We start from the raw sequence: 14065 nt of genomic DNA, 5'->3' as shown, positions 1-14065 counted from the left end.
AAGTAGGCAGAATGTGGGAGGGATGCCCACTGTTCCAGGGGTGTGGGGGACTACCCCAAAAATCGGGAACCCCCCCACAGTATCCGGGAGAATAGGCAAGTGTGCAATTGGCAGTTGAAGCGTTGGTAATTGCTGTCTCTGAGCCTTCACAGCTATCTCTTGTGTGGCTACTTTCTGTTCAAGTGAGAACTATGATTACTTGCTGTTGGTCATTCGGCCCTACAGGGACAAAATCAGGATTTTTACAGGGGAGGGGGGTTTCCAAATGTTAGGAACAAAGCAAAGAAACATTGCTACAGTAAGCCTAAAACAGTATGTTTGTACTTACACTGTTTTTACATAATTACATAAAGTATTGTGGAGTTCCAAAGTATTGTTTAGTTGAACAAAATTATCTGATAACTTGGAGATTAATAGTATATACTGTTTAAAAGATTTTTTTAAAAATTGACACACTATAAAGTCAGCTTCATGCATACACTGCGTGTCTCAGGTATGTTTAGTACTACAGCAAGTATACAGCCATATATATTTACCATAGAGAAGGAAATCTTGCTAAATCACTGGTATGTGGTCAATACCTAACTGGACTAAAATTACAGTATTTTAAATTTTCATGTTTACATAGTGTGTTTGATCCCTTTTAGCAAGTTCTAACTTACAACGTGGCTGTGGACGGACATAAAAGCAACATACAGTAGTTTGTGCAGGGGCCACCAACAGGACGGGAGGACACTTAAACAGGATTGGGACCCAGGCTCACTGACAGGACAGACTGAAACACAAACAGGACCGAGTGACAGACACACAAACAGTGCTGGGAGATAAGCAGTAAGCATATAGGAGTAATTCCAAGTTGATCGCAGCAGGAATTTTGTTAGCAGTTGGGCAAAACCATGGCCCTCATTCCGAGTCGTTCGCTCGGTAATTTTCATCGCATCGCAGTGAAATTCCGCTTAGTACGCATGCGCAATAATCGCACTGCGACTGCGCCAAGTAATTTTACAATGAAGATAGTATTTTTACTCACGGCTTTTTCTTCGCTCCGGCGATCGTAGTGTGATTGACAGGAAATGGGTGTTACTGGGCGGAAACACGGCGTTTTCGGGGCGTGTGGATAAAAACGCTACCGTTTCCGGAAAAAACGCAGGAGTGGCCGGAGAAACGGGGGAGTGTCTGGGCGAACGCTGGGTGTGTTTATGACGTCAAACCAGGAACGACAAGCACTGAACTGATCGCAGATGCCGAGTAAGTCTGAAGCTACTCTGAAACTGCTAAGTAGTTTGTAATCGCAATATTGCGAATACATCGGTCGCAATTTTAAGAAGCTAAGATACACTCCCAGTAGGCGTAGGCTTAGCCTGAGCAACTCTGCTAAATTCGCCTTGCGAGCGATCAACTCGGAATGAGGGCCCATGTGCACTGCAGGGGAGGCAGATATAACATGTGCAGAAAGAGTTAGATTTGGGTGGGTTATTTTGTTTCTGTGCAGGGTAAATACTGGCTGCTTTATTTTTACACTGCAATTTAGATTGCAGATTGAACACACCACACCCAAATCTAAAGGTGTGTACACACGGTGAGATTTTTTCTTGAGATTTTGACTATTTAGTCAAAATCGCAAGAAATGTTAGTGCAAATCGCAAGGTGAAAGTCACCTTGCGATCCCGATGTGCGGCCCCGCCAGGCCGGCATCGCAAGAAAAGATAGACTGTGCAGGCAAGTCAATCCTTGCTAGATCGGTGTACTATCTAGTTCATCTCACATGTCAATGACATCTCACATAAGCCAAAATCTCACATAAGCCAAAATCGTAAGCACACATAGTCCATATCTCAAGAAAAGTTAGTCAAAATCTGTCCTATCTGGGCTCCGGGGAGTTCAAGGGAAATCGCAAGTAAAAATCGAACATAGCAAGGATCTCACCGTGTGTACACACCCTTAGAGATGTCATTGACATGTGAGAAGAACTAGATAGTACACCGATCTAGCAAGGATTGACTTGCCTGCACAGTCTATCTTTTCTTGCGATGCCGACCTGGCGGGACCGCGCATCGGGATCGCAAGGTGACTTTCACCTTGCGATCTGCACTAACTTTTCTTACGATTTTGACTATATAGTCAAAATCTTAAGAAAAAATCTCACTGTGTGTACACACCCTTACTCTCTGCACATGTTATATCTGCCTCCCCTGCAGTGCACATGGTTTTGCCCAACTGCTAAAAAAGTTCCTGCTGCGATCAACTCAGAATTACCCCCATAGTGCTTATTTCCTCAGTAAAAGAACAGACTTTTGAACTGATCCTAGTGACTGTGGTAACACCCTCCTTGAGGAACACTATTGCTCTAATTTAACCTACTTCCAAACTATCTATTTTAAAATATATGCTTTAAAAAGGCTGTGTAACATCAGCACCAAAAAGTAAACTTTTTCTAACTAATCCATTTCAAAAACATTTTTATATGTTATTCATTACTAAATCTAGGAGGATTTTTGAAAAGATTATATTATTATGATAAGAAGGAAAGATCTAGTCCACAAAATTGTCCCTAGAAACTTGTATTTTAAAGAGAATTTGCAGCCAGTCTATGACATTTTAAATATTTTGCAAGTCAAAAATATCTCTTAAAAGGGTTTGTCCATCTGCAGATGACTGTCTTTTATTGGCCCACCATGATATGACGTTTAGAATCTTTAAGAGAATGCTCTGAAGTCTTTTTATGCTTTCAGCCATTCATTAAGGCACAGTTGTTTATTTGTGTTGCCCTTAGATACGACCCACCTCTGTCGTGGGTGGTTCTGTGTTAGAAGCAGCTGTATCCAGGGAAAAGTTTTGTTTCTCATCCCCAGACAACAAAAACATACGGATCAGACATTTAATAGAGGGGGGTCTAAATTTAGGAACCCCACCCCAGGGAGGGTTAGTTTTAGGCAGCGGGGAAGGAGGGATAGGTTTAGGCTGCTGTAAGAGGGGGTCAGGTTTAGGCACCGCCAGGTAGGTTAGGGATAGGCTGTGTGTGTGGAGGGTAAGGTTTAGGCACCGCCAGGTAGGTTAGGGATAGGCTTGGGGGGGGCTAAGGTTTAGGCTACACAAAGGAACGGTTAGGGCTAGGGGGAAGGGGGGGAAGGTTGGAATGCTTACCTTCCCCTGTCAGGATTCTAATCATCGGGATGCCACGGTCGGTATTCTGACCGCCGGCATATTATACCCAACCCTATCAGACCATGCCGGTGAATCCAGGGTTCTTTAACAGGTACAAGTCCATGCAGATTGAATGTCCCCTCTGTTGCACATTGTAAAGTGCTGGAGCTCACAAAAGTGATTACAGATAATTATTGCGGATGGGTAAAGCATCCACAACAGGTCCCCAGCCGTCTGGGGTCAGATTATTGCAGTCCAAGTAACTCACTAAAGGGCAGTACACACGGGGTAGATGTGTGCCCAGCGGGTGAAATGAGCGATGTTCTAGATTGTGCCTGTATGCAGGCCAATCTAGCACTGGCGATAGCAACGCCCAGGGCAACGCATCGCTATCGCTGTGGGGCATACACACGGGGACACAATCAGATTGCTTAGATTTTAAGCAGGGATCTCTCCGTGTGTACCCCCCTTAACACCTTTCGCTGGCTTTAGCCTGCAGCCTTGTCAAACCTTTGATCAAACCTTTGATAAAGATGCAGGTTTATTTGCCTCACACCCCATAGAGGGGCAAGGAAAAATGAGTGATGGAATTCTCAGTAATCTGCGCAGGCGCCCATGGCCAAGAACTGATTTAAACCACTTGAGTCTATTATATACATTGAGACTATTTTAACTGAAGAAAAGGTCCACAAAGATGTATTAGCCTGTAAAGAGCGAGGACTTTATTGGTATTTAGCAATCCACATTATCCCGCAGAACAAGAGAATACATGATTTAGTCCTGACACAATTATAGATGGAAATATGCAAATCACTCCTTCTTTGTCCTGGGGCCAGTGAAGACAAATATGCAAATTAAACCTTCCTATTAACAGGATAGTTACAGCCAGAAATGCAGGGTAATAAATCTAACTTGCAGGCAGCTGTCAAAGTAAATAATCTGTATTGTAGGATTTACAATGTACCCAGGCTCAGTGTTCAGGAAGTTCTCCTTTGTAAATATAGACGTATGGGACAAAGTACCCCAACTGCAGATTAGAAAGCCTCTGCAAAGGTTTACCAGCTCCCATTTGTAACACCGCAGAGTGTGCACAGAAACTTGGAGCAACACCATCATCTGGTACTATATATACCTGGGATGGTATCGGGACCTGGCGCACGGGATGCCGGCAGTCAGAATACCGACAGCGGCATCTCAGCGCTTTGGTTCCCGACACCTAAAAGGCAACTATAGTATGCTACCCCTAATTCCTAACCGCCCTAACCCTAGTTGCCCGCAGCCTGACCCTAACCCTCTAAAGCCTAACCATAACCATCCCCGGTGGTGCCTAACCCTGACCGCCCCTTCCCGCAGCCTAAACCTAACCCTTCCTCACCCACAGCCTAACCCTAATTATCCCCATTGGTGCCTAACCCTAATCCTGCACTCTGACCCTCCCCTCGCAGACCAAATCTAACCCCCACATATTTTAAGGGTCTTGCAAATGTCAAAATACAAAAAAATTACTTAAAAAATGCAAGAACCGTCAGAAAATGGCTTTGGCACACCCAGTCATTTATCCCAAAGTGTCCCACCGGACTCTCACTTGCTCTAAACTCCTTGATCCTTGAAATATTCCCAAAATTAAAACTACCCACATGTCACAAAGCCTCGCACATGTCATTCAGAACTCAAATATTTCCAAGACCTCCTCACATGCTACTCACACGTGACCGCATGCCATCCAGACAACTCCCACATGCCACTCCCGCTACAACATACTACTATAATGTGCACTCCCCATGTGTTTCCCTCATTGGAATTTACCACATGTCCTCCACTCAATGGTACTGCCCTCATGCCCCCACTTACCGGTACTCCCCACATGTCCCCACATTTACTGGCATCACATTACTCCACATGGCCCCCGCTCACTGATACTCTCCACATGCCTCACTCACTGGCACTCTCCAACACTTGTGACTCTCTGGCATTCCTCATTTGCCCCCACTCACTGGCACTGTCCTAACACTTACTGGCATGCCTCCCATGGCCCCACTCACTGCCAGTCTTCACATTCCCCACATGCCCTTTTCTCACTGACACTCCCAACAAGCCCCACTCACTGTGACTCTCCTAACATCTACCACACACTGGCACTTCCTGTATGCCCCACTCATTGGCACTGCCCTAACACCTACCACTCACTGGCATTCCTCACATGACCCCACTCACTGGCACTCCCCACATGACCCCACTCACTGGCACTCCCCACATGACCCCACTCACTGGCACTCCCCACATGCCTCCAATCACTTACAGTGTCTACATTCACCACATTCACTGTCAATCTCCACATTCACTATTCTCACTGACACACCACACAAGCCCCACTCACTGGTACTTGGCTAATACTTGCCACTCACTTGCACTCTTTGCGTGCCCCACACACTGGCACTCCCCACATGCATCCACACACTGGCATTCTCCTAATGCCTGCCACTCACTGGCACTCTCCACATGCATCCACACACAGGCACTCTCCTAACACCTGCCACTCACTACCACTCCCCACATGCATCCAGACACTGGCACTCTCCTAATGCCTGCCACTCACTGGCACTCCCCACATGCATCCACACACTGTCACTCTCTTAACACCTGCCACTCACTGGCACTCCCCACATGCATCCACACACTGGCACTCTCCTAATACCTGGTACTCACTGGCACTCCCCACATGCATCCACACACAGGCAGTCTCCTAACACCTGCCACTCACTACCACTCCCCACATGCATCCAGACACTGGCGCTCTCCTAACACCTGCCACTCACTGGCACTCCCCACATGCATCCACACACTGGCACTCTCCTAATACCTGGCACTCACTGGCACTCCCCACATGCATCCACACACAGGCACTCTCCTAACACCTGCCACTCACTGGCACTCTCCACATGCATCCACACACTGGCACTCTCCTAATACCTGGCACTCACTGGCACTCCCCACATGCATCCACACACAGGTACTCTCCTAACACCTGCCACTCACTGACACTCTCCACATGCATCCACACACTGGCACTCTCCTAACACCTGCCACTCATTGCCACTCCTCACATGTCTCCTCATACACTGGCTGTCCAAAAAAAACCACACACACACACACACACACACACACACACACAAACAAAGGAAAGAGGGAGAGCACGTGGCGCTGCACACACTGCACTCTCTCTTTCTCCTATGATCCAGAGTGCTGCAATGTGCAGAGGAGGTCACATGTGCGGAAGCCGACTGCTCCCTTTCATTCTAATTACCTGATTATAGCAAAGCAGTCAGTATATCAATTTGGGAAGTCAGCTGGGGGTCACAAGTGAAGGCTGCACCTGCATGGCCCTGTAAAATGCAGTAGTAGTCCTTTTGGTTCAGAGTGCCAGTCACTCTGTGCAAGCTGGCCGAGTCAAGACCCAGCAAAATGGCCCAATTCATCTATAATGCTTTACAGTTGGTGTGACACACTGAGGAACCATCCTTTTGTCTATACAGTGGCATTCTTCTAACACCCTGCGTGAGGAACCCAGGATCTCAAATTTTGTTTCATTGGCCGTTAAGAGCTTCTTCCAGTCTTCAGTAGCTCACAGGTGGTGCTTCATGGTCCAGGTAGCCTCTTTTACATTGCTGCAGAACAGCTTAAACCCAACACTTGTTCCATGATAAAGGCCTTTTTTATATATCTGAAATCGATATTTTTCAGTTTTTGCAAAAAAATTTTGTAGCCTCCAGCAGTTTACCACATAGCTTTGTAACAGTTCAGGGTAATCACTGGTCTGGAATCACTTACATTCAGCTGGTAGTGTAGATTCTAATAATGGCTTCTCCAAGTGCTGGCACACTCTTCTAGGAGTCTATCAGAGAATAGGTAAGTACGGGAAACTGTCGCTGCCTACTCCACAGTGCTATCTCCAAGTAACCTTTTGCTGAAGCAAGGAACATGCATGTGTCTACGATCACATCTTATGGAACTTTTGTTCTGTAGAACCCAGACGGGGGGAGGTCCATATGGGTGTGGATCATTGGATCGACAGTGTTTGGGTCGACCACCATAGGTCAACAGTCACTAGGTCGACAGGGTTTGAAGGTCGACAGGGTTTCACTTTCTAGGTCGACATGTTCAAGGTTGACAGGTCAAAAGGTCGACATTAGTTTTTCATGTTTTTTTGGTGTTGTTTTCTTCGTACAGTGACCGCGAAGCCCAATTAGTGCACCGTGTCCCCTCGCATGGCTCGCCATGCTTCGGGCAAGGTGCCTCGCTCTGCTACCGCTGCGCTCGTCACAGGTTACTATTCTTAATCGTAGTCCGCGTGGATCGTTAAGTATGAAAAAGTGGGGGGAAAAAGTGAACAACTCATGTCGACCTTTTGACCTGTCGACCTAGAACATGTCAACCTAGAAACCCTGTCGACCTTGAAGACATGTCGACATAGTGGCTGTCAACAAATAGTGGTCGACCCAAACATTGTCGACCTAGACACTGTCGATCTCCAGACCGGATCCCGGTCCATACGGCTAGTGTACGGAGGAGGGGGTGGGGTAATACACCCACGTCTAGCTCCATCACACAGCATGGGACCATAATGAGACTGTCCTGAGAGTTTGGGAGGATTACCAATAATTCTGGAATCGCCCACACATTCTGGAAGAATAGACCCATCTGCCTACAACCCGTCAATAATCTAATTTTGTCCTCCTAATGATAATTGCTTTGTTTTGTTTGTTCTTTGGAGTGTTTGTATTACAAATTATATTTGATTGAACATGGCATGGTTGATAAATACTTTCTGCGGGTTTAGGAATGTGTGCAGAACTATAATGAGTGAGGAATGTGTGGTATAAATCAGTAATGTGTGTTATTATGAGTGAGGTATATGTAGCAATGTGATGTTTCATTTATGTATATGGGCCCTCATTCCGAGTTGTTCGCTCGGTAATTTTCTTCACATCGCAGCGATTTTCCGCTAATTGCGCATGCGCAATGGCCCTCATTCCGAGTTGTTCGCTCGTTCTTTTTCATCGCATCGCAGCGATTTTCCGCAAACTGCGCATGCGCAATGTTCGCACTGAGACTGCGCCAAGTAAATTTGCTAAGAAGTTTGGTATTTTACTCACGGCATTACGAGGTTTTTTCTTCGTTCTGGTGATCGGAGTGTGATTGACAGGAAGTGGGTGTTTCTGGGCGGAAACTGGCCGTTTTATGGGAGTGTGTGAAAAAACGCTGCCGTTTCTGGGAAAAACGCGGGAGTGGCTGGAGAAACGGGGGAGTGTCTGGGCGAACGCTGGGTGTGTTTGTGACGTCAAACCAGGAACGACAAGCACTGAACTGATCGCACTGGAAGAGTAAGTCTCGAGCTACTCAGAAACTGCACAGAAAAATCTTTTCGCAATATTGCGAATACTTTGTTCGCAATTCTGCTAAGCTAAGATACACTCCCAGGGGGCGGCAGCTTAGCGCGTGTACTGCTGCGAAAAGCGGCTAGCGAGCGAACAACTCGGAATGAGTGCCATTGTGATGCCCCATACATACACAGACTCTGCTGTTGTAGCTGTGTGTACCCGGGACAAACGTTAACTGTTCCATGGCTGTTAGAGTAACGTCTCTGTCAGGACGTCTCACACAGCGGGCTGCTCCTGTAATGGACTTCAGAAAATTAATTTAAGAATAAATAGTAATTTTTTGTAGCATGTTTAAAAATGTACAGCCAGCAAATTAAGAACTTTTCTAGCCCCACCTGGCTAACTGGCATGGGGGGTAATTCAGAGTTGATCGCAGCAGCAAATTTGTTAGTAGTTGGGCAAAACCATGGTGGTCATTCCAAGTTGTTCGCTCAGTAATTTTTTTTGCATCGCAGCGATTTTCCGCTTATTGCGCATGCGCAATGTTCGCACTGCGACTGCGCCAAGTAAATTTGCTATGCAGTTTGGTATTTTACTCACGGCATTACAAGGTTTTTTCTTCGTTCTGGTGATCGTAATGTGATTGACAGGAAGTGGGTGTTTCTGGGCGGAAACTGGCCGTTTTATGGGAGTGTGTGAAAAAACGCTACCGTTTCTGGGATAAACGCGGGAGTGGCTGGAGAAACGGAGGAGTGTCTGGGCGAACGCTGGGTGTGTTTGTGACGTCAAACCAGGAACGACAAGCACTGATCGCACTGGAAGAGTTAGTCTCGAGCTACTCAGAAACTGCACAGAGAAGTCTTTTCGCAATATTGCGAATTTTTCGTTCGCAATTTTGATAAGCTAAGATTCACTCCCAGTAGGCGGCGGCTTAGCGTGTGCAATGCTGCTAAAAGCAGCTTGCGAGCGAACAACTCGGAATCACCCCCCATGTGCACTGCAGAGGGTGGGGCAGATGTAACATGTGCAGAGAGAGTTAGATTTGGGTGGGGTGTGTTCAAACTTAAATCTAAATTGCAGTGTAAAAATAAAGCAGCCAGTATTTACCCTGCACAGAAACAATATAACCCAAATCTAACTCTCTCTGCACGTGTTACATCTGCCCCACCTGCAGTACACATGGGGGTCATTCAGACCTGATCGCACGGTAGGTTTTTGTGCAGCGCTGCAATCAGGTCAGAACTGCGCATGCGTATTGCGTATGTACCGCAATGCACAGGCGCATCGCCACCCAGCGACGGCGATCGCCGGACAGCGGCGGAATAAATTAAGAAAGCGATCACGAACACAAGAAGATTGACAGGAAGAGGCCGTTTGTGGGTGGCTCACCGTTTCTAGGGAGTGTCCGGGAAAACGCAGGCATGTCCACCCTTTTGGAAGGAGGGTTTCTGACGTCAGCTCCGGACCCAATCTTCGCAGAGGCTGAGTAAGTCCTGGGCTGTGCAGAGACTGCACAAACTTTTGTTTGTGCAGCTCTCTGCACATCCAGTTGCACCCCTGCACAGCGACTACCCCTTCCCTACCTGGTCGCAGCAGTGCAAAAATCGCCTGCTTGCGACCAGGTCTGAATGACCCCCATGGTTTTGCCCAACTGCTAACAAATTTGCTGCTGTGATCAACTCTGAATTACCCCCATTGTCATTTGCTTTTCATTTACCCAGACTACAGTAAAGTACATTTTTTTTCTCCAAACTTTTTGAGGTCTATTTGTGGCTCATTCATGGGCAGGAATCGCACTCAGTAGCGGATCTTGCTACGGGCAAACTGGATTTTTGCCCGAGGCGCCGTCTTCCGGAGGGTGCCGCCGCCGTGGCAAGATCCGCTACTGGTGGTTTTTAAAAGAGGCACAAGCGGGGGCAATACTACTTGGGCCACAAACGGGGGCAATACTACTGGGATCCACAAACGGGGGCAATACTACTGGGGCCACAAACGGGGGCAATACTACTGGGGCACATTGACCACACCCCTTTATGAAGCCATGCCCCTATTTTCACTCGGGGCGCCACAAGGGCTAGAACCGGCCCTGGTCGCACTAAGGCTAAGTGCCGTTCTTAATCTATTATTGGATTGTGTGCTTGTTTATCCAGAACTGAACATGGTTGTGGCAGAAACTGGATCACAAAATGCAAAGCTATGAAACTGTTTTGTAGGATTATGGGCGATTCTCACTGCTGTGCTTTGATGGAGACGTCACACAATACAGTATGTGCCTATATGAGCAAAATCTACATTTTGAAGGACAAAATATGAAAGTGAGCTGGCAAGAGCGGAGGGGGGGTATGGGACTCAGGGTTGACAGTGTCTAGGTCGACACCCATTAGGTCGACACCTATTGGTCGACAGTGGCTAGGTCGACACTATAAATAGGTCGACGTGGCCATTAGGTTGACATGAACAAGGTCGACATGAAAAAAGGTCGACGTGAGTTTTTCATGGGTTTTTTTGTGTTGTTTTCTTCGTAAAAAGTGACCGGGAACCCCAATTAGTGCACCGTGTCCCCTCGCATGGCTCGCGAAGGTGCCTCGCTCCGCTACCGCTGCGCTCAGCACAGGTTACCATTCCCAATTGTAGTCCGCGTGGATCGTAAAGTATGAAAAAGTTCAAAAAAGAAAAGAAATGTGGAAAACTCACGTCAACCTTTTTGCATGTTGACCTAATGGTCGTGTTGACCTATTTCTAGTGTCGACCTATTCACTGTCGACCAATGGGTGTCAACCTAATGGGTGTTGACCCAGAGTCCGGATACCCTTTGAGTAGCTGTAAATCAGACACTGTGGGGGTCATTCCGAGTTGTTCGCTCGTTGCCGATTTTCGCAACGGAGCGATTAAGGCAAAAATGCGCATGCGCATGGTACGCAGTATTTTAGCACAAAACTTAGTAGATTTACTCACGTCCAAACAAAGAATTTTCATCGTTGAAGTGATCGGAGTGTGATTGACAGGAAGTGGGTGTTTCTGGGCGGAAACTGACCGTTTTCAGGGAGTGTGCAGAGAAACGCAGGCGTGCCAGGATAAAACGCGGGAGTGTCTGGAGAAACAGGGGAGTGGCTGGCCGAACGCAGAGCGTGTTTGTGACGTCAAACCTGGAACGAAATGGGCTGAGCTGATCGCAGTGTAGGAGTAAGTCTCGAGCTACTCAGAAACTGCTAAGAATTATTTATTCGCAATTCTGCTGAGCTAAGATACACTCCCAGAGGGCGGCGGCCTAGCGTGTGCAATGCTGCTAATATCTACTAGCGAGCGAACAACTCGGAATGAGGGCCTATGTTACCTCTATTTTCAAATAAGATACCACCAGACCCCTGATCTCGTCCAAAAGCCTCTTTTACCATAGCCCATTGGCTGCAGCATTAGCAGAATTTCGCAGCAGTGGCTTCAACACAAGTCACCACCACTACCACTTAGCGTCTGCCGGAATCAGCCCTTAAATTACAAGAAATGCTAATTTTCATTAATAACATTATTATTATTATTATTATTATTATTATTATTATTACTTTTCAACTCAAATACAGGAAATGCAGTAGGATAGATGTGCTCGTTGCTAGCACTTATGATTTAATTTTAAACAGTGATATATACTGTAGCACAATACAATAAAATAGCATTTAACATTAACATGGGTAATTGCAGCAGGATTGTGAATTAGAATTGTAGTTTATTTTCTGCAGCAACTTTTATTAATCTTTTGTCTGTATTTTGATTGTAGGTAGTGACAGAGACTCCCTGGATTTCAGCAGACAGGTAAAATGACCCCTAATCACATCAGTTACTCTGGGACAACTGTAAATGAATCTATTATACTGTATATACTGGGACATGACAGCAGTATATATTTGTGCTCCTAAGACACACTGTGGGCAAGTCACAGTAACCAATCAGAGTGTGCTTCAATAAAAAAGCTAAATTAATTAAATTACCGTACTGGGATGCAGTTAAAATGTCGCCAGACGGGTTCCCGGTATCCAAAATACCGACACTGGAATCCCGACCAACGGCAAAATCTCAGCGTCAGAATAGCGACATGAATCGGGATCCCCGTGCCAACATACCGACAGCCGGAATCCTGATCGTTATTCCAGCGGGACACACTCACATCCTGCCATGGAGGGGAGGTTAGGTTTAGGCATTAGAAGGAGGGTTAGGGTGCAGGGACGGAAAGGTTAGTGTTAGGTACCGAGGAGGGGGGGTTAGGTTTAGGCATTAGACGGAGGGTTAGGGTGCAGGGACGGAAAGGTTAGTGTTAGGTACCGAGGAGGGGGGGTTAGGTTTAGGCATTAGAAGGAGGGTTAGGGTGCAGGGACGGAAAGGTTAGTGTTAGGTACCGAGGAGGGGGGGTTAGGTTTAGGCATTAGAAGGAGGGTTAGGGTGCAGGGACGGAAAGGTTAGGGTTAGGTACCGAGGAGGGGGGGTTAGGTTTAGGCGCATAAAGGGGAGGTCAGGGTTAGGCACCAAGCGGGGAGGGTTAGGTTTAGGCAGCGGGGAAGGGAGGGTTAGGTTTAGGCAGTAGGGAAGGGAGGGTTAGGTTTAAGCAGCGGGGAAGGGAGGGTTAGGTTTAGGCAATGGGGAAGGGAGGGTTAGGTTTAAGCAGCGGGGAAGGGAGGGTTAGGTTAAGGCAATGGGGAAGGGAAGGTTAGGTTTAGGCAGTGGGGAAGGGAGGGTTAGGGTTAGGCAGAGGGGAAGGGAGGGTTAGGTTTAGGCAGCGGGGAAGGGAGGGTTAGGTTTAGGCAATGGGGAAGGGAAGGTTAGGTTTAGGCAGTGGGAAAGGGAGGGTTAGGGTTAGGCAGCGGGGAACGGAGGATTAGGGTTAGGCACCACTCATGAGGGTTAGGGTTAGGCACCACTGGGGAGGGTTAGAGTAGGGGACAGGGGAGGGTTAGGGTGCTTTTGGAGGGCCTGTCAGGATTCTGATTGTCGGGATGCCGCTGTCCGTATTTTGACCACCGGCATCCTGTGAATCAGGATTACATACTGAACCCACTGTACTAGGGTCAGGCAGAAGTGTACTCTCCTCTCTGGTATTAGACTTATAGGAGTATAGTCCACAATTCTAGTTTGTTCCAGGATTTTAGCTATATTATATAACTTATATTATATGCTTATATATACGTTATCTGTAATAAATAATTCCCAGAGCTGCTCTCCAAATACCTGTGGATAAATAGAAGATGCTTGTGATTTATACGGCACAGACATTTGTGACACATACAAAATACATTCTACAAATCACATATAACTATCTCATTCACTGACTTCTAAGTAAATAGTCTAGGTTTTATATTGCACTCCCGTCTATTTTATTTTGAAAGTCCACAAATAAAGTTTTAGATTTGAATGCTTTGTTATTAGAACACGTCTAATTGTTTATCTTGTCTAGTTCCAGTACAGTTATTCCATTTTTTCACATACACGGAGATTCATTTTTTGGGGAATCTGTCATTGAAGAGAGTATTTGGTACAGATCCCTTGTTTGCGAAAAA

The 14065-nt window shown here is 46.6% G+C and overlaps 1 protein-coding gene across 2 annotated transcripts in view; it reads left to right on the top strand.

The window, feature by feature from the left end:
• The window catches only part of POU2F3 (POU class 2 homeobox 3), a 183944-nt gene that overhangs the window by 108646 nt on the left and 61233 nt on the right, over positions 1 to 14065 (top strand). For both annotated transcript variants that reach the window (XM_063941937.1, XM_063941938.1), the window contains one exon: positions 12295 to 12329. In XM_063941937.1, the coding sequence (XP_063798007.1) occupies positions 12295 to 12329 (35 nt within the window). The remainder of the gene's footprint in view (positions 1 to 12294; positions 12330 to 14065) is intronic.

The sequence above is a fragment of the Pseudophryne corroboree genome, chromosome 10, assembly GCF_028390025.1.
Source record: "Pseudophryne corroboree isolate aPseCor3 chromosome 10, aPseCor3.hap2, whole genome shotgun sequence".
Taxonomy (NCBI): domain Eukaryota; kingdom Metazoa; phylum Chordata; class Amphibia; order Anura; family Myobatrachidae; genus Pseudophryne; species Pseudophryne corroboree.
This window is presented reverse-complemented; position numbering and strand designations above follow the sequence as displayed.